This window comes from Lepus europaeus, chromosome 13 (genome assembly GCF_033115175.1).
Source record: "Lepus europaeus isolate LE1 chromosome 13, mLepTim1.pri, whole genome shotgun sequence".
NCBI lineage: Eukaryota > Metazoa > Chordata > Mammalia > Lagomorpha > Leporidae > Lepus > Lepus europaeus.
In genome coordinates this window covers 33523985-33545071 of record NC_084839.1, presented here as the reverse complement: position 1 = coordinate 33545071, position 21087 = coordinate 33523985, and the positions used below count along the sequence as shown (strand labels likewise).

The 21087-nt window shown below is 42.5% G+C and overlaps 1 protein-coding gene across 1 annotated transcript; it reads right to left on the bottom strand.

Moving 5' to 3' along the window:
- Nucleotides 1-1551: 1551 nt before the first annotated feature.
- GPATCH11 (G-patch domain containing 11) lies at nucleotides 1552-21060 on the bottom strand. Its single transcript, XM_062209262.1, has 9 exons — nucleotides 20957-21060; nucleotides 15973-16044; nucleotides 12846-13072; nucleotides 10197-10238; nucleotides 8207-8327; nucleotides 7994-8084; nucleotides 6215-6331; nucleotides 5285-5366; nucleotides 1552-3875 (listed from the first exon to the last, which is right to left on the bottom strand). Exons 2-9 carry the CDS (start codon nucleotides 16029-16031, stop codon nucleotides 3820-3822), a joined length of 795 nt encoding a protein of 264 aa, XP_062065246.1. The 5' UTR covers nucleotides 16032-16044; nucleotides 20957-21060; the 3' UTR covers nucleotides 1552-3819.
- Between the last annotated feature and the right edge of the window lie 27 nt (nucleotides 21061-21087).

The following is a 21087-nucleotide window of genomic DNA, read 5'->3' as shown; positions in this document are numbered from 1 at the left end:
TCTGCCCAATTTTACCTGAACAGATTTTTGCACTCAGTGGCTCTCCTATGGTTTCTACCTGAAATTCCCTTCCACTCTCTTTTATCACATGTAGCTTTTTGTTCACTTAGTACAGTGTTTTCAAGGTTCACCCATGTTGCATTGATACTTCCTTTTTATTGCCAAATTATATTCTCCTGTATGGATACATCACTTGATGATAAATGTGTTCATTCACCAACTGATGGACATTTAGACTGTTTCCACTTTTTGGCTATTATGAATAATATTACCATGCATATTTGTGTGCAAGTTTTATGTAGATGTGTTTTCATTTCTCTTGAATGTGTTCATAGGAAGAGAACTGCTTGGTCACTTAGTAACTGCTTTCCCATAACTGCGTTCTCAGTTATGTTCTTTTCAAACCCAAATTTGGCACTGCATCCATAGTATTGCATTAACTCCCAACTAAAATCAGTCATCTTGCTACTACTCCCGTTGTTTAGTAGCTCACTCTTGTGCTTACCAATTTGCCCTGGAGTTTGGTTATTCCTGCAAGGCTGTTCTCAGTATGCTGTGATTTTTGGAAAGCTGGGTGTACTCTCTGATTCTTGTATATTCCCAGGCAGTGAGTGCACTGCCCTGCAGAAAGTAGAAACTCTATGTGCTTGGTATGGAATAAAAATCTGAGGTTTGTATGTTTGATCCTATAAAATATGTCTAATATTAAATAATATTTATTCTCAAATTTTGGTAATTTAATATTTGGCAAATAATATGTAAAGCATATAAAGTATAAGGTAAACAGGTGTGATTACTATTTTTATTCTGAATTTCAGAAGCTACTATTTTGCACTAATTAAGAAAAATGAAACATTTCAGAAATTCTAGATAGGACTTTAACAAAAGTGAGTGACTACATGAGATGTTAAAACTGTTTCCAGTTTCACACAGACGTTCTAAAGCAAAAAAAAAAAAAAAATCTTTTCAATGTTTTGCTTTCCTCATTTTCATTACTCTCTAGTTATGAAGTCATGAAAGACTTATATGATAAATATAAGAATTTACTTCTTTTGAAGGCATGCATTTTTTAACCTAAGATAGATAATAATTGAGAGGTATTTCCCATTCTCTAAAGCTGGTCTAGTGCTAGCCCCAGGCCAGTAAATGTAGACAACCCTGATGCAGACATGGGTTCCATCGAAGTTGTTCCCATATTCAGCATAATTGTTCATGGGCATATTCATAATATCCTAGGCCAGTGGGGAGCTGTGAAGTGTCCCCATAGTCACAGAGGAGAATGGGAGGAAGCCAGTTCCTGTCTAACTGCATTTTATCTGAAACTATCCACTTAGCTTTAGGACTGACTAAATGTTACCATATTGGCAGAAATGACAGGAAACGATTTTATTGTAATCCCAAGGGTAAGATGTACTCCATTGTTTTAGCTATTGATACTTTATTATTTTTACAAAAAATATTAAATCATAGTATATAGTCACATAAAGTCAATTATACATATATGTGATTATATATGCAATATATATGTGTATATATATATATATATATATATATATAAATTACATCCACAAAATGGTTAGTGTTCTGGATGGAGAACCTAAGGCCCAGAAGTTAACTACAACAGTGGTTCTCAGGCCCTGCTGCTTCTTAGAATTGAGAGTACTGATATCCAAGACCATAGTGACTAATTACATTAGACTCTCAAAGGGCAGGCGCACTATTTGGGCAGCATTAATACAAATTGTACTCTTACTTAACCCATGCAAATTTTGCCTTTTTTTTTTTTTTTTTTTTTTTTCTTAAAAGCTTATCTGAAAAGCAGACAGAGAAAGGGAGAGAGAGATCATCCGTATGCTGGTTCACTCTCCAGATGGCCGCAACAGCTGAGGCTGGGTCAGGCTAAAGCCAGGAAACTGGAACTCCATCTGGGTCTCCCAATAGAGTGGTGAGGCCCAAGTACTTGGGCCATCTTCTGTTGCTTTTTCTTTCTTTTTTCTTTAAAGATTAATTTATTTGAAAGGCAGAGTTACAGAGTGGCAGAGACAGAGAAAGAGAGATCTTCCATCTGCTGGTTCACTCCCTAAATAGCCACAATGGCGATAGCTGAGCTGATCCGAAGCCAGAAGCCAGGAACTTCTTCCAGGTCTCCCACATGGGTACAGGGTCCCAGGTGCTTGGGCCATCTTCCATGCTTTCCCAGGCCATAGCAGAGAGCTGGATCAGAAGAGGTGCAGCCGGGTCTAGAACCAGCGCCGGCTGGGATGTGGCTCCACAGTGGAGGATTAACCTACTGCGGCACAGTGCCAGCCCTTCTGTTGCTTTCTTGGGTGCATTAGCAGGGAGCTGGATTGTGAGTGGAGCAGCTGGGACTTAAATGGGTGCTCTGATATGGATGATGGCATTGCAGGTGGCAGCTTTACCACCATGCCCCAAAGCTGGCCTAAAGCATACACATTTTTAACAGGGATCATGATTTTGACATATTACACTGCATGGACTGGGCCAGAGGATCACATGTATGCCGATAGCTACATTCGGTTAAATTTCAGTTAAATTATAGGCAGACAGGTACCAGTTTAAGAGCCAAAACAGTTTTAAAAGTAATTTAGAACTATTACCCAGTAATGGGATGGTTTTTTCTTTCTTCTTCTTCTTTTATTTTTTTTAAAGAGAAGAGGGAGACCTTCCATCTGCTGGTTCACTCCCCAGATAGCCACAATGGCTGGAGCTGGGCTGGTCCAAAGCCAGGAGTCAGGAGCTTCTTCTTGGTCTCCCATGTGGGTACAGGAGTTCAAGCACTTGCACCATCTTCCATTGCTTTCCCAGGCTGGGAGCTGGATTGGAAGTGGAGCAGCTGCATCTTAACCTGGTGCCCATATGGAATGCTGGTGCTGTAGGCAGCAGCTTTATCCGCTACCCACAGTGCTGGGTCCCTGGGATGGCTTTATAGCAGTGAGCTCTCTGAGGCTCAAAGAATAAAAGCAGAAGTTGAATGATCACCTGCTGAGAATGTTGTCAAGGGACTTCCAAATTCATTAAGTCCTTGGATCCCATGACATTTAAGGTTCCTCCCAATTCTCAAGTTTCTTTAGCCAAAACTTAGGACAGATCACTTACGATGGATATACAACATAGCTGTGAAAACTTCATGACCAGTCTCTAAAACTGGTTAGAATTTAGTAGTCTTCATGGCACGCTGCCTCTGATGCCAGTCTCACTGAGGGGAATACTCCCTTCCTCCTCCTGCTTGGGTAAAGGGAACGGAACATCTTGCTCCCTAAGAGAGAAGTGTGGGAATAAGCTCTCTGAACCCTCATTCATTCCTTCTCAACAAGGAAGTGTCCTATCTGACCACGTGTGGAGCAGTCTCTGGTGGGATCCCAAACTGAGAACTAAGAGGACCCAGAATATAAAGAGGGACTCTGCCCCCAGAAGGCAGAGGTCTGCACTTCTCTCCCATCACAGAGAAATATTAGGGAATATGACTGGAGGAAAAACGTCAACTTTGTTCTGTAGTTTAGCTTTTTCACTGACTGAGCTGATACTCTGACTTCTTTCTGACTCCCATGTCTTCCCAAGTGGACAGAGGAGTAAGACAGTTACCTGTTGGGATCCTTTAACCCCCACAAGTATCACGATAATAGCATACACTGTAATTGTCCATGTCTGTGATATAGCACTGCATTATTTTTTTCAAGTTAATAAAACCATTCTATTCCAAAGCACAAAGTACTTCCAAAGTACAAAAAGAACAAAGCATTATATAAAGATCCTCTTTCATTACCAATATAAAAAATTTCCACTTTATTGAGAATAATCTTAGTCATGATCTGCAGAAGTTGGTCCTGGGCAATTTGAAGACAGGTCTTCTTTGTCTGTAATTTATGTGAGGGAAATAAAAGATCAATGCAACTTTTATAGCAAAAAAGTCTAAAAAATTGTTTCAGTATAACATTTATTTGTGACTGGATTTATCTCGTATTTACTCTGCTAAACAAATCAGTTAAAGATAAAAGCAGCAATAAAGAAAAATTCCACACTGTCAAGTACAAAATCCTTAAATACAAGATAGTAAAGGCAAGTTGTGCAAATGTGTTAGAAGGGGATGCATATGGCTCAATGAGACATTGGCAAGTTTTAAGTAATTTCTTTCTTCATAAAGAAAAAAAAATTGGAGTGGATTTCAATGTATCTGTCTTTAATGGTTCAGGAACAATATTCTATATGTAAGTACATAAAAACTAGTTCTATGGGGGCTGGTGCTGTGGCACAGTGGGTAAAGCCGCCACCTGCAGTGCTGGCATCACATACGGGTGCCGGTTCGAGTCCTAGCTGTTCCACTTCTGATCCAGCTCTCTGCTATGGCCTGAGAAAGCAGTAGAACATGGCCCAAGTGTTTGCATCTCTGCACCCACATGGGAGACCTGGAAGAATCTCCTGGCTCCTGGCTTCGGATTGGCTCAGCTCCAGCCACTGCAGCCATTTGGGGAGTGAACTATCAGATGGAAGATCTCTCTTTCTCTCTCTCTCTCTCTCTTTCTCTCTCACTGCCTTTGCTTCTCTGTAACTCTGCCTTTCAAATAAATAAATCTTTTTTTAAAAAGTTCTAAAACTTAATATAAGTATCTTTCAAATATCTGTAGCATAACAAAGAATCCTTTAAAAAAAGCATGAGAAAATTCATGTTTTCTCAAGTTCTTGAGAATGAACTCATTCATTTTTCTTTGATTCTCAAGTTATTCTAAAATTATTTCTTTTGAAACAAAAACCAAAAATTTCCTTCTACACATTATTTTCTAAAAGGTTAAAAGGAATTTTAGTAAGGCCTCAATTATTTCTATGTCCACTATTGCTTTTCTTTCTTTCTTTATCTGAAAGGCAGAGTGACAGAGGGAGACCCAGAAAGAGATCTTCTACCTGCTGGTTCACCTGCCAAATGCCCCTAACCATTGGGGCTGGGCCAGGCTGAAGCCTGGTTTCCATTATGGTCTTCCACAGGGGTGGCACAGACACAAAACTTGAGCCATCATCTGCTGTGTCCCAGGCACATTAGCAGAAGCTGGATTGGAAGCAAAGGCAGGATTTGCTCCCATACACTTTGTTATAGGATATAGCCACCTACTATGCTATAAATCCCACCCCATCCACTGTTTCTTTAAAACATTCGTCACACATTGCCACCTGAGTAAAAAAGAAATTTCCATGTGTATTTGTGTGTGTGTGAAATCTGACTTCTGGAAAATCAAAGAGCATTCGTATTCAGTATTTATTAAAAACATCTTACCTTCATAGGCTGTTCCACACCAAATACAATACAGATGTTGTTCTCTTAAGTAACTTGTCAGTATCTGTAATTTTTCTAGTACCTAGATATAAAACACAAGTATATTAGTAGTTTACATTGAATAGAACCTTGATTTGCTGGCCCTTAGATTATGCTAAATTAGCCCAATGCCTTAAATCTTCTGCTAAAGTCTCCAACAGTAAGGTCAGAACACGCCTCAGTTTACGAGCCACCCTGAGATTTTCACAGGTCTAACAGATACAACAGGCACTATTTGTTAACACTGAGAAAACAGTTTTGGGCCGGCTCTGTTATAATTAGTACTCTTAAAAGACCCTTCTACTTTCAAGGTCTGCCTCCTTTAGATGAAATGAAGGTTAACACTGCCTCCTCTGGCATGAAAGTTCTCATCAGTGGATTCCTAGGATAAGTGGAACATAGGCTTTGGAAATTGTGAATGTTTTCTACAAATTTCTTATACACAAATAACCATAGGAGTGTTATCTTCTTTTCTTGAATAATCTCCATTCCCTTTTGATTGACTTTTTTGGTGAAAGAAGTACATGTTAGAACCTCTTCCAAAAGTTTAAAAGGAAACAAGGTCTTAATGAAAATAATTTACATTTGCAGCCAATCCATCATCAAAACTAAAGCTGAGGTGAGAGAGTAATCTGAAACTAGAAGGGAAAATGACACGAAGATTTTGGTTTGGGGCAAATAAAATAATCCTGCAGTGCAGCAATTCTCAATCAGTTATTTTTCCCTTAGGGAAAATTTAGGACTAAATGGGATCTGGTAGGTTGAGGCCTAGGATGCCAATAAACAAGTATAACACACAAAACAACCTCCACAACAGAGTTCCCCAGCTCTAAGTGTTAGTAGTGCTAAGCCTGAGACACCTGCTACAAAGGAAATGGTGCCACAACATACACTTAAATCTTCACTCTTATATTCATCTTCATCCTCTTCTTTTTCATCCTCTTCCTCTTCTTTAGTCTCCTCTTCTGGCCTCAACCAGTACCATGCCTCCCTGGGAACTTGAATATTCTGAAAATGCAGAATTGTTCTCATTAAACATGGCTAAGCATGAGCCCTCCCCTAAGTGCACTCCTGTTAACATGTATTCACTTTAACATGTATTCCTGTTAACATGTATTTACTGAGAGCTGCTCTAACAGGGACTCTCATAACGTGAGCTATGGGGATACAAAGTCCAATCAGAATACTGTCTCCAAGCTGCTGCTGACAGTCTAGCAGGAAAGACACACGGTGGGTACAAAACAATACATGTAAGCTAGCAAATCAAAGTGCTGCAAAAACACATTCAAAATAAAGAACTATGGAAATACAGAAAAGTGGGAGATTGCTTCCAGCAGTCTATATGTGAGGGAAATTTCTTTTTTTTTTTTTTTTTTTTTTGACAGGCTGAGTGGACAGTGAGAGAGAGAGAGACAGAGAGAAAGGTCTTCCTTTTTGCCGTTGGTTCACCCTCCAATGGCTGCCGCAGCCAGTGCACCGAAGGCCAGAGCCAGGTGCATATCCTGGTCTCCCATGGGGTGCAGGGCCCAAGGACTTTGGCCATCCTCCACTGCACTCCCAGGCCAGAGCAGAGGGCTGGCCTGGAAGGGGGCAACCGGGATAGAATCCGGCGCCCCAACTGGGACTAGAACCCGGTGTGCTGGTGCTGCAAGGTGGAGGATTAGCCTGTTAAGCTATGGCGCCGGCCTCCAGTTTCTTTTATTTATTTTCTACTACTTGAAAGGCAGAGAGAGAGAGAGTGAGAGAGAGAGAGGTAGACAGAGATCTTCCATTCTCCCATTTGTTGGTTCACTCTCCACATGCCCCCAAGAGCCAGGACTGGGCCAGGCCAAAGGTAGGAGCCAGAACTCCATCTGGGTATCCCATATGGGTGATAGGAGCACAGGCACTTGAGCCAGAATCCACTGCCTCGAGAATACATTAGCCGGAAGCTAGATCAGAAGCAGGATAGCTGGGACTCAAACCAGTATTCCATTGTGGGATGTGGGCTTTCTAAGAGGTGGCTTAACCCTCTGTGCTACAATGCCCACCCCTACTTTCTCTTTTTTTTTTTTTTTTTTAAGATTTATTTATTTGTACAAAAGGCAGAAGGACGCACAGAGAAGGAGGGAGAGAGATCTTTTACCTGTTGGTTCACTCCCCCAAATGCCTGCAACAGTCATGCCAGGCAGAAGCCATGAGCCAGGAACTCCATCCAGGTCTCCCATGTGAGTGGCAGGAACCTAAGTACTTGGGTTACCAGCTGTTGCCTCCCAAGTGCATTAGCTGGAAGTTGGATTGGAGGCATGCAGTAGCTGGGACTTAAACCAGGTACTCTGACATGGGACTGAGTTGTTCCAAGCAACAGCTTAATCTGCTGCACCACAGTGCCCACCCTGGCATTCCAGTTCTGGGTAATCGATAGCCAAGTAAGCAGACAGCAACTAATGAAAAATACCATTTAACCCTTCCTGGAGGGATAATGCAGACAACTCAGGTGCCTGCAGTATATAAATCATTATTGCATCCATTATCACAGGTTAACAGTATGCAATAAATGAAAGCTGTAGTAGGTAGAAGGTTAGATAAACCATACTTAGAGTTCTTTCTGTTTTGTTTTTCTTTTTTATATAAAATATGTGGCAGATCACATTGGGTACCAAAACATGCACCAAGAAGTAAAAAGCTCACCTTCTGGGAATCCAGCTGTTGGCAGGCTCGCTGGCTTCTTCTCAGATCGCCTTCTAGCTTCATCTCATCTTGCTTATTTTTAAGTCGCATTCTAATTGGAAGACAACATTGTATACTGACTGTCTATTTAACCATTTTGTATGTCCAAGTACCAGAAAACATCCCATGGTAAAGAGGAGATGAAAAGCAAACCAGCTCAATACAAAGTGTTACCGGAACTGTTCTGCAGCTTTCTCTTCAGCTTGGTTTTTCACGTGGACCTTTCTTCTGTAGCTTTCTAGTTTTGCCTCTGCTTTCCGTTTTAATAGTGCCTCATGACCAAGGCCACCTTTCCCTGTTGACACAAAAAGTATTAATGAACATACTGACTTGGTACTTTAAAACATGACATTTTAAATGTTTACAATTGCCAGAAGGAAAAAACTAGGCTTTTTTAAAAGTGCAAACACACGATGTGATTTTTATAAAGACAGTTTTATCTTGTAAGACAGTAATATTATACATAATATTCTGTTAAAGTAGGAAAACTATCAACTGTCATACTTCCATGAATACCTAATGAATAAAATATACCTTTTCTCTTGAATTGATCCAAAGTATTATGCAAAACATTTAATGGATAGATCTGCCTCAGAGCACTTTTAGGACATTTCAATGTACAAAAATAGCATTGTGGGGCTGGCATTGTGGCACTGCATGTAAAGCTACCACCTGTGAGACCAGCATCCCATATGGGCACCGGTTCATGTCCTAGCAGCTTGACTTCTATTCTGGCTCCCTGATAATAGCCTGAGAAATGCAGCAGAAGATGGCCCAAATGTCTGGGCCCCTACCACCCACGTGGGAGCCTTAGATGAAGCTTCTGGCTTTGGCCTGGCCCAGCTTTGGCCATTGTGCACATCTCGGGGAATAAACCAGGACATGGAATATCTCTCTCTTTCACTCTTTGTAACTCTCACTTTTAAATATGTAAATAAATATTTTAAAAAATAGCATTGTGCTTTCAGTTATACCAATTTTTACCCATATTTTTATAAGTTAGAAGTTTAAAAAACATTTCAGTGAGGGTTTCCTGTGATCAGAATTTTAAGTTATGCAAGTAATAAGTGATTAATATACAAGATCTGTAAAGAGCTCAAGAAACTCAACAACAAAACAACAATATAGTTAAGAAATGGGCAAAAGGACGTGAACAGGCAGTTCTCATAGAATGAAATTCAAATGCCCAACAGACGCATGAAAGAATACTCAGGATCACTAGCCATCAGGGAAATGCAAATAAAAACCACAATGAGGTTTCACCTCACCCCAGTTAGAATGGGTGTCATCCAAAAATCAAAAAACAATAAATGCTGGTCAAGATGTGAGGAAAAGATACCTTAATATACTGTTAGTGGGAATGTAAACTCATACAACCATGATGGAAGACACTATGGAGATTCCTCAGAAATATGAAAATAAATCCATATGATCTAGCCATCCCATTCCTGAAAATTTACCAAATGAAATGAAATCATACTATGAAAGAGTTTCTGTTCCCCTATGTTCACTGCAGCTGATTTCACAATAGCTAAGATACAGAATCAACCCAGAATGTTCATCAACTGATGACTAGATACAGAAAATATGATATATATACACTATGGAGTACTACTTAGCCATAAAAGAGAATGAAATCCTCTCTTTTTCAACAAAAGTAATGCAACTAGAAACCATTATGCTAGTGAAATAAGCCAGTCTTGAAAAGATGAATATCATATGTTTTCTCTGATGTGTAGCAGTTAATATAAAATACAAAAAAAATGTATAGAAATGAAATAGACATCTAATGATTTGATTGTTTGTTTTAGCCCTTGTTTATACTCCTGTGGAACATGGTCTTCCTACTTTTAACTTGTTGAATATTACGGTTAGTGGTGAATTGAGCCTGTGATTATAAAGTGGTTAAAATCATATCTTTACAAAAATCAATGACAAGAAGGAAGGGAAGTAGGGGGATTAAGGAAGGGGGAGGTGGAGGGAGGGAAGTACAGTTATCTTAGAACCGTACCTATGAGATACATGAAATCTGTTCTTTTTATATTAATAAAAATAAAAAGAACTTTAACAGTGCCATCATAAAAGCATTTGTTAAAGCAAATATTTGTAGTAGATCTAAGTAAGTTATTATTACTGATAAAAATGGACAAAAATAATTACATACCTGTTTTGACATTGAGAGGAATAGGTTCAACAATACCATCTCCTAAAACAGAGAACAAAATACAGAGTACTTTAGAAATTCTTCCCTACATTACAGGTCAGTATAGCATGGAACTTTCCAATGTTTTTTGTTTTTGTTTTTTTACAGGCAGAATTAGACAGTGAAAGAGAGAGAGAAAGGACTTCCTTCTGTTGGTTCACCCCCCAAATGGCTGCTACAGCTGGCGTGCTGTGCCGATCCCAAGCCAGGAGCTAGGTGCTTCCTCCTGGTCTCCCATTCGGGTGCAGGGCCATCCTCCACTGCCTTCCCGGGCCACAGCAGAGAGCTGGACTGGAAGAGGAGCAACAGGGACAGAACAGGTGCCTGAACCGGGACTAGAACCTGGAGTACCGGTGCCACAGGCGGAGGATTAGCCTAGTGAGCCACGGCACCAGCCCTTTCCAATGTTTTTATCAGAGGGCTTCAAATAGTTCATGGAAGGGTAGGCGTTTGGTAGAATGGTTAAGATGCTGCATGGTTGCTTGCATCCCATATTGGAGTGACTAGTTTTGGTCCTGACTTACTAAGCTGCCCATCCAGTTTCCTGCTAAAGTGCACTCTGGGAGGTAGCAGGTGATAGCTCAAGTACTTGGGGCTCTGACACTCACAGGGGAGACCAGAATGAGTTCTATGCTCCAGAGTTTGTCCCAACCCAACCCTAGCTATTACAAGCATTTGGGGGAATGAACCAGCTGATGGGAGATCTTTATGTCTTTTCTCTTTTACCTTTCAAATATATAAAAATAAATATACTTTTTAAAAATTGTGGAAAAATGTGCATGAACTTTTTCAAGCCCCCAACTCTTTTGTACATACTCCCCCCCCCCAGTTAAAATGATATTCAAAACTGCAATCTATTAAGAGGAATTAAAAAAATTCATGGAAGACATGTATTATGAAAAAGCTATGCATAGATTTGAATTGTTTTGCATCAAACTAAATATCTTTATTTTTTTAAAGATTTTATTTATTTATTTGAGAGTCAGATTTACAGATAGGGAGAGACAGAGAGAAAGGTCTTCCATCCTCTGGTTCATTCCCCAAATGGCTGGAGCTAGGCCAATCTGAAGCCAGAAGCCAGGAGTCTCCTCCAGGTCTCCCATGTGGGTGCAGGGGTCCAAGCACTTGGGCATCTTCCACTGCTTTCCCAGGCCATAAGCAGAGAGCTCGATCAGAAGAGGAGCAGCCAGGACAGGAACCCACATGGGATGCTGGCGCTGCAGGCAGAGCCTTAGCCTACTATGCCACAGCACCAGCCCATACATTTATCTTTTAATTCTATTTTCCATGAACTTTTTTTAAAAGAATTACTATTTTTTATTTGAAAGAGTTACAGAGAGAGGTAGAGCAAGAGAGAAAGAAAGGTCTTCCATTCCACTGGTTCACTCCCCTAATGACCGCAATGGCCAGAGCTGAGCCAATCTGAAGCCAGGAGCCAGGAGCCTCCTCCAGGTCCCCCACGTGGGTGCAGGTGCTGGGCCATCTTCTACTGATTTTCTCGGGACACAGCAGAGAGCTGAATCGGAAGAGGAACAGCTGGGACTTGAACCAGCGCCAATATGGGATGCCGGTGCTGCAAGCTGGGGTTATAACCCACTGCACCACAGCACCAGCCCCTCCATGAACTTTTAAAATTATCCTTGTATATATAAAACAGATTACCTGTCTTAATTTTGAATTCCTCATCCATCAATAAGGCTAACTCACAGCTTCCTATGTTACCCTAAAAAATGGCAACAGCAGGAATGGGCATTTAGCCTAGGAGATAAGAAGCCTACCTCCCACATCTGAGTGCCTGGGTTTGATTCCTGGCTCTAGCTCCTGACTTTAGCTTCCGACCAATGCAGACCCTCTGAGGCAGCAGGTAATGGCTGTGAACTGGGTTCCAGGTACCCACACAGGAAAGCTGAATTGTATTAATGACTCCTGGCTCAGGTCCTGGGCCAGCCCCAGCCATTTTGGGTATTTGGGGAAGCAAACCAGTAGTTAAGCACTCTCTGTCTGTCTCTGCCTCTAAAGTAGAAAAACAAGAAAAAAATGTTAAGAAGAGACGACACTAGTGGTGTTAAGTCCAAGGGAATGAAAGTCCCAAAAGAAGGCAAAGTCTTGTTATGTGAAGACCAAAGTAATTAGAAAAAAGGAGAGAAGAAAACAGTTTCAAGAAGCTACTAAACATCTATAGCCCCTGCATTTGTTACGCAGTTTCACTTCCTAAAAAGGGAGGTGGGACTGGGCTTCTCTAACCACATGGTCACTCAGAGAGTGACCCGCCGTCCCCCTCAATATTGTTTTGCTGTCCTCTGACCTCTGCTCTTCTCAACCCATCACTTGGCACCATTCTTTGCGGCTTCCACTGTAAGCCACATCCACTCTCCGTTAGAGCCTTGAAAGCTAAGCTGGACTGTAAGTAGCTCTTGAAGGCACCTGTAGTTTTTAAAATAGATACGGGAAGATGAAAATTCTCTGTAAGCCTTGTTAGTACATGAGAGATTAAGAAGCTAAGTTTTCATTTGCACAGATGGATAAAGACTCAAGTATCTGCTCTGGCCTTCATCAGTAGCTGACAATTGAGCGGTTAGGAATACCTCTCTATTTCTGAACGTGACTTACCACTTTTGCCAAGAGCCTGACCACTTTTATACCCCATCTTTTGGAGCAAGGCAAACCCTTTGTTTTCACAGCCTAGTGCATTCTTCAACCCAATGTCACGTCTTTCTTGTTCTTCTTGTTTTAGACTCTTCTGCCTATTTTTCAAATTAGCTTCCTGTTGTTTTTCTTCTTTTCGACGAGCTTCTCGGATTTGTCTTAGCATTGGCAATCCTGGTCTGATATCTTCTCTGAACAATAAGGGGGGAGGGGTTATTTTAGACAAGTATATGACATTTTCTCATAACAATGCTACATGACATGAGTTAATACCTCAGTATTTCAGCACTACTCTTTTTTTTAAACTTTTATTTAATAAATATAAATTTCCAAAGTACAACTTTTGGATTATAGCAGCTTTTTCCCCCATTACCTCACTCCCACCTGCAGCCATCCCATCTCCCACTCCCTCTCCCATCCCATTCACATCAAGATTCATTTTCAATTATCTTTATATACAGAAGATCAATTTAGTATATATTAAGTAAAGATTTCAACAGTTTGCACCCACACCAAAACACAAAGTGTAAAGTACTGTTTGAGTACTAGTTATACCATTAATTCACATTGCACAACACATTAAGGATAGAGATCTTAACATGGGGAGTAAGAACACAGTGACTACTCTTGTTGATTTAACAACCGACACTCTTATTTATGGCGTCAGTAATCACCCGAGGCTCGTCATGAGTTGCCAAGGCTATGGAAGCCTCTTGAGTTCCCCAACTCCGATCTTATTTAGACAAGGTCATGGTCAAAGTGGAAGTTCTCTCCTCCCTTCAGAGAAAGGTACCTCCTTCTTTGATGGCCTGTTCTTTCCACTGGGATCTCACTCACAGAGATCTTTCATTTAGGTTTTTTTTTTTTCCTCACAATGTCTTGGCTTTCCATGCCTGAAATACTCTCATGGGCTTTTCAGCTGGATCCAAATGCCTTAAGGGCTGATTCTGAGGCCAGAGTGCTGTTTAGGACATCTGCCATTCTATGAGTCTGCTGTGTATCCTGCTTCCCATGTTGGACTGTTCTCGCCTTTTTAATTCTATCAGATAGTATTAGCAGACACTAGTCTTGTTTATGTGATCCCTTTGACTTTTTTTTTTTTTGACAGGCAGAGTTAGAGAGAGAGAGAAAGGACTTCCTTCCGTTGGTTTACCCCCCAAATGGCCGCTGCGGCTGGAGCTATGCCGATCCCAAGCCAGGAGCCAGGTGCTTTCTCCTGGTCTCCTATGTGGGTGCAGGGGCCCACGCACTTGGGCCATCCTCCACTGCCCTCCCGGGCCACAGGAGAGAGCTGGAATGGAAGAGGAGCAACCAGGACAGAATCTGGCGCCCCAACCGGAACTAGAACCTGGAGTGCCGGTGCCGCAGGCAGAGGATTAGCCAATTGAGCCGCAGCGCTGGCCAGATCCCTTTGACTCTTAATCCTATCATTATAACCAATTATGAACTGAAACTGATCACTTTGACTAGTGAGATGGCATTGGTACATGCCACCTTGATGGGGTTGAATTGGAATCCTCTGGCACGTTTCTAACTCTACTATTAGGGGTAAGTCCGATTGAGCATGCAGCACTACTCTTTTCTTTTCTTTTCTTTTCTTTTTTTTTCTTTTTGACAGGCAGAGTGGACAGTGAGAGAGAGAGAGACAGAGAGAAAGGTCTTCCTTTGCCGTTGGTTCACCCTCCAATGGCTGCTGCGGCCAGCGCACCGCGCTGATCCGAAGGCAGGAGCCAGGTGCTTCTCCTGGTCTCCCGTGGGGTGCAGGCCCAAGCACTTGGGCCATCCTCCACTGCACTCCCGGGCCATAGCAGAGAGCTGGCCTGGAAGAGGGGCAACCGGGACAGAATCCGGCGTCCTGACCGGGACTAGAACCCGGTGTGCAGGCGCCGCTAGGCGGAGGATTAGCCTGTTGAGCTCGGCTCCAGCCACAGCACTACTCTTAATGACCATCTTTGTTACCATGGATAACATCATCAGTGGTCTCTAAGAATAGTTATTTCAGTAGAAACAATGAAGGCTGGTGCCAGATTGTAGGAAACTAAAGAAAGTATAGAGTTCAAAAAATTAGAAGTAGCATGTTTAGACTAATTTTGATATGAGGGTGGCAATGATAAAGAACAAAGCTCAACAGTAGCTAGATGAGAAAATATGATTAAATAAAGAAAAAAGGAGTAAGTTTTCTTGGAAGAGAGCAATAAGAAAGAACCAAAAGCTGAAGGAAAATGGTTAGCATTTAAAGGAGAAAGGTGCTCCTAGTATCTTTTCATGGATACATAATCCTTCCACAGAGCAGCAAGAACAATATTTAAAATCAATGTCATTGCTAATGGAGGTGTTTGGTGCGGCAGTTGTGTCACTGCTTGGGATGCCCACATCTCATATCAGAGTGCCTGACCGGAGTTCCAGCTCCACTGATTCTCATCCAGCTTCCTGCTAATATGTACCCTGGGAGGCAGCAGGGGATAGCTCGAGTCCTTGGGTCCCTGCCAGCCCCGGGAGAGCCAGGTGGAGTTCGGATTCTGGCTTCAGCCTGGCCCAGCCTTGGCGGCTATGGGCATTTAGGGAGTGGAACAGCAGATGGAAGATCTCTGTCTGTTTCATTCTCTTTCTGTCTGCCTTTCAAATACATAAATAAAAATTATTAAAATCAGTGTCAGGCCGGCGCCGTGGCTTAACAGGCTAATCCTCCGCCTTGCGGCGCCGGCACACCGGGTTCTAGTCCCGGTTGGGGCACCGGATTCTATCCCGGTTGCCCCTCTTCCAGGCCAGCTCTCTGCTGTGGCCCGGGAGTGCAGTGGAGGATGGCCCAAGTGCTTGGGCCCTGCACCCGCATGGGAGACCAGGAGAAGCGCCTGGCTCCTGGCTTCGGATCAGCGAGATGCGCCGGCCGCAGCGGCCATTGGAGGGTGAACCAACGGCAAAAAGGAAGACCTTTCTCTCTGTCTCTCTCTCTCACTATCCACTCTGCCTGTCAAAAATAAAAAATAAAAAAATAATAATAAAAAAATAAAATAAAATAAAATCAGTGTCATTGCTTATTATTCTACCTGTCTAGAATATATCATCACACTCAATGTATACATTTACTTACTGGACATTAATGAAGGAATCTGACATGTAGTCCTCTTCTTCTGCCATGTTCAACTTCATATGACAACAGTATCTACAAATCAAATAGAATAAATAACAATCAGTATTTTTTTTTTTTAGTTTACCAAAATGAATCACTTTATGCATCACTAGCCATGAGCTTTATCCAGAGCTCAATTACTTATTCAAGTACTTCGGACATCTCTCTCTGTGGAGTTCTCATATTCAATAATCCAAACTGCTCACTATCTTCCTCTCAGAATTTTCTTTTATCCCCTGTATTTCCATATTAATATCACCTCTATCTCCCCCTTCCTGACCTCTTACAAACTTTATCAATTCCTCCTCCATAATTTTCCTCCCAGACTTTTTTTCCCTATAGTTGTGATCACTGCTTTAATTCAGGCATTTTTTTTTCCCCTCACCTGAAATATTACAACAGCTTCCTAAATGGTCTCACTGCCTTTAGCCTCTCCTTCTCTGATCTATACTCTACATCCCCTCCAGCGTTTTTGTTTTTAAAATACAAGTCAGGCCAGGCTGTTTTCCTAAATCAAAAATTTTCAATAAACTTGACCATGTAGGCAGGGAAGGAGTAGTCAATGCAATGCATGAAGTGTCATCTTTCACAACCTGACCTGGACTCTCCCTTATGACTCATTATTCAAGCCACATGAGATTTTCATCGCCCACTGAACATACTGCAGACATTTCTTCCCTCTTAGGCCAAAGCTACCCTCATTCATAAAAACTGCCCTGACCACTCGAGGCTCTCTCTACAGCACTTCATGTTCAAAATCTTCATCTGAAACTTGATATACTTTGTACTTCACTAACTTACATGAAAATATTTTGGGTGATGGTTTCCACCTAATGTAGTTAAAATCATGTAACTATTAGCCCATTAAGGGTTAAAATACTTAACTAGAAGTTATTCCCAAACTTTACTATGTATACAAATCGTCCTGGGATATTTTAAAATGCAGAATCTGGTTTTGGGACCAGTACATGAGGGTCTGCATTCTAACCGGTTTCCAGGCAATGTTAATGCTGCCAGTCTAGTTGTCAGATATGAAATGTAGTCATTTACTGCAGGGAACATAGGTGCTTTTTCCTGCCCACCATTCTCCTCTTGGGACCCAGTCCTTTTTGCCTTCCACATGGTAGGTACTGTGGATGGTGGCAATGTCAGTAATCCATAGTGCCTTGGGCACAAACATGGCCAGTTATAGTTTCCTATGTCTCAGCAACTGGGGAGGGGACTCAATCAAAGCCAATTAATATCTCTTCTTACATGATATGAACAAATGGGTGGTGGGGGAAAGAAGCTCTTTTCACTAGGGTTTCTGAACAGGGAATGTGTGAAACTGGGCTGTAGAAAGCCATTTTCTTTGCTAGATGAAGATAATCTGTCTGTACAATGAAGCTAGACAGAGAAAATGGACAAAAGTAGATTTAAAAGCAATGAGTCACTAATCCTAGTTCCATTATTTCTTTGATGTTGTAGCCTACCATTCTTCCTAGATATATTAACCAATAAATTTCTCCACTATTTAAACTTACTTGAGGTAAGGGTTCAGTCAACTACAATTAAGAGACTGGACAGTTACACTGGATAACATAAGTAATTGTTTTTAGTATTTTAAATACATATCTTCCTAACTAGGCTATAAAGCACAAAGATAAGTCCCCCAAATCCTATTTATTACTGTGTCTCAAACATCATAAATTCTTTTTTACAAAAACTTCTATTGGGCCCGTCACTGTGGTATAGCAGGTAAAGCTGCTGCCTGGACAACAGCATCCCATATGGGCACTGGTTTGAGTCCCGTCTTTCCACTTCCAATCCAGCTCTCTGCTATGGCCTGAGAAACCAGAAGATGGCCCAAGTGCTTAGGCCCCTGCACCCACGTGGTAGACCCGGAAGAGGCTCCTGGCTTCAGATTGGCCCAGCTCTGGATATTGCAGCCATTTGGGAAGTGGACCAGCGGATGGAAGATCTCATTCTATCTCTCTGTCTCTCTCTCTTTGTATCTCTGCATTTTAGAATAAATAAATCTGGGGCCAGTGCCATGGCTCACTTGGTTAATCCTCCTCCGCCTGCAGTGCCGGCATCCCACATGGGTGCCAGGTTCTAGTCCCGGTTGCTTCTCTTCCAGTCCAGCTCTCTGCTGTGGCCCGGGAAAGCAGTGGAGGATGGCCTAAGTGCTTGGGCGCCTGCACCCGTATGGGAGACCAGGAGGAAGCACCTGGCTCCTGGCTTTGGATCAGCGTAGCTCCGGCCATAGCGGCCATTTGGGAGGTGAACCAACAGAAGGAAGACCTTTCTCTCTCTCTCACTGCTAACTCTGTCAAATTAAAAAAATAGATAAATAAATATTTAAAAACTTTTATTGAAATAGTTATAACTACTTAGGGAGCGTACCATCAATTCTTAATAAATGTTTAACTGTGATGAAGACAAGAAAGGTCTTTAACAGCTGTGATTTTGTAATAATAAAAGAATGCTTTTTCCTATATAAATGTCTTATTTCTTCAATTTATTTTCATTATTTGAAAGGTAGAGAAAGAGAGAAAGAGAGGAGAGACAGAGAAAGGTCTTCTATATGCTGGTTCTCTCCAGCTACAACAGCCAGGGCTGAGCCGGGTTGAAGCCAGGAGCCAGGAACTGCATCCAGGTCTCCCAAATGGGTGGCAGGGAACCAAACATTTGGGCCATCTACCGCTGTCCTCCCAGACACATTAGTAGGGGGCTGGATCAGAAGTGAAGCAGCTGGGATGTTAACTGGCACCCATAGGGATAGTGACATCGTAGGTGGCAGCTTATCTCATCACACCACTCTGGCCCCAAAACAAATACTCTTATAACCATGTGGTACCCTCTAAGATGGCTTCTAGGTTTTTAACATCCTTGTATATAGTCTCTTCTCCCACTAAACAGGATTGACCTATATAACCAATAAGATGTGGAAATGAAGGGCTATGCCTTTTTGGTCATAACAGCTCTTAGGTAGATCACTCTGACGCTGAAGGTAGTTAGATGACTCACTTGAAGTAATTCACTACGATGGTCTGAGGATGTCTAGGAAGCTAATGGAGAAGTCTGCGTGGGAGGAACTGAGCCTTCCTGTCAACTACCAGGGCAAACGTGGGAGTCCCAGGAGCGGGCGACTTTGCAGATGGATCCTCTAGCCCCCGTGAAGCCTTCCGATGACTCAGCCTGGCCTGCTATCTTCACTACAACTTTTTTTTTTTTTTAATTTATTTTTATTTATTCGAAAGACAGATTTACAGAGAGAGGTCTTCCCCAGATAGCTGCAATGGCCAGAACTGCACAAATCTGAAGCCAGGAGCCAGGAACTTCCTCCGGGTCTCCCACGTGGGTGCTGGGGCCCAAGCACTTGGGCCATCCTCCACTGCTTTCCCAGGCCACAGCAGAGAGCGGGATTGGAAGAGGAGCAACCCGGACTCGATCCGGTGTCCATATGGGATGCCAGCGCTTCAGGCCAGGGCGTTAACCCGCTGCACCACAACACCAGCCCCCACTACAGCTTCTTAAGAGAGTCCAAGCTAAGCTAAGCTGCTATCAAATTCCTGACTCACAAAAACTATGAGAATATATGATTACAGTTAACTGAGATGTCTAAATTTTGGGATAATTTGTCATAAGGCAAAATAAACTGTCATTCTCATGAGGTGACAGCAACTTGTCAGGCACCTGGGGGCTCTCTGTTCCCTACCCAGTCACACCCCTCCTGCAATTCTAGGAGTAGACACTATTCTGTCTTTTATGGCAATAACTTCTGGCCTTTTCTTTTTAGTTTTGTTTTTCATGTGTGCATCCTTATTTAATTTGCCTATTTTATAACACAACAAATTAAAAATGTGTCCAAAATTACAGCATTTGTGGTAATTTACCCACTATCTCTAAACCTGATTCTTTGTGATAATAGTGTTTTTTTTTTACACATAATTCCTTAGCATTTAAGTAGGATAGCACACATCTTCGCAAAATCATCCCTGACAACACATTAAGACAGGAAGAGTTAGTCCCAATTTCCAGTTGGAGAAATTAAGGCTGATACGGCTATATGACTTGCTCAAAAGTGCAAAGGATCCAGGTTTCAGTGGTCTTGTCACTGCAAATAGGATTAGATTATAAGGGTCTCCAAAGTGCTAGGCAGATCTGAATGGGGGCTATGGTCCTTTGTAAAGCTCCCTTTCTGTTGGTAATGATGTACGGTAGCATCGTATGATGTACCCTTAGCATCATCCATTCCCATGAAACATAAAACAGAAGCTTCACCAGGCCATGGTCGGCTTGCCCAGAGTGACTACAGTGTTGTTAGTGGTCAGGCTCTGGGTACATATTTTTGTAAAGATTTATTTATTTGAAAGGCAGAGTGACAGAGAGAAAGGGAGGCATAAAGAGAGGTCTTCCAGCCGCAGGTCTTCCACCCAAGCGGCAACGGCTTGGGCCCTCTTCAGCGGCTTTGCCAGCCTCATTAGCAGGGAGCCGGATCAGAAGTGGAGCAGCCGGGAGTGGCAACCCCTCAGGGTCTATCTGAAGGTAGGTTTGGATGGGAGGTGGTGTGTGAAATAATGACGGCAAGATTATGCCAGGCTTCCGGCTTGAATACCTGGAAGAATGGAGTTCACATGTTTTGAGTGGGAAAACCCCAGGAGGTTTGTTTCTGTTTTTTGTTAATTTTTCGGCAGAGAGAGGGGAAGCAGATGGCCACAAAACTGCGTTTTCGTGCAGATGAGGAATCCCACTGCCCATCCCAGGGGAGCCACGAACGGAGTAGTTGGATGTGGGGACAAGAAACGCATCAGGTCCCAACTCTTCCCTGCCGATCCGGCCCTCCTCCGTCCCCCAGACACCGCCACCTAAGGGTGAGAATGTGGCTGACAGTGCGACAGCGCAGTCGCAGCTGGCGCACAATGCCCTTCATCATTCTAACCCGCAGCCCCAAACCCCTTACCTGGTGCGCTCTCCTCGTCTCGGACCGGCGCCGGAGAGCGCGCCCCGCGCATGCGCTCACCAACCTGCGCAAGCGGGCCGAACCTGCGCTCTAGCCGATTGGGGGAGCTTGCCGGCGGGGCTAGGAGGACG

What these genes read in the sequence shown, in the direction of transcription:
- GPATCH11 (XM_062209262.1), bottom strand. Translation starts at nt 16,031, where the DNA reads ATGAAGTTGAACATGGCAGAAGAAGAGGACTACATGTCAGATTCCTTC. An exon ending in GATTCCTTCATTAATGTCCA is followed by an intron (nt 13,073 to 15,972) that starts GTAAGTAAATGT and finishes CTTATTGTTCAG; the next exon opens with AGAAGATATCAGACCAGGAT. An exon ending in TCCTCTCAATGTCAAAACAG is followed by an intron (nt 8,328 to 10,196) that starts GTATGTAATTAT and finishes TTGTGTCAACAG; the next exon opens with GGAAAGGTGGCCTTGGTCAT.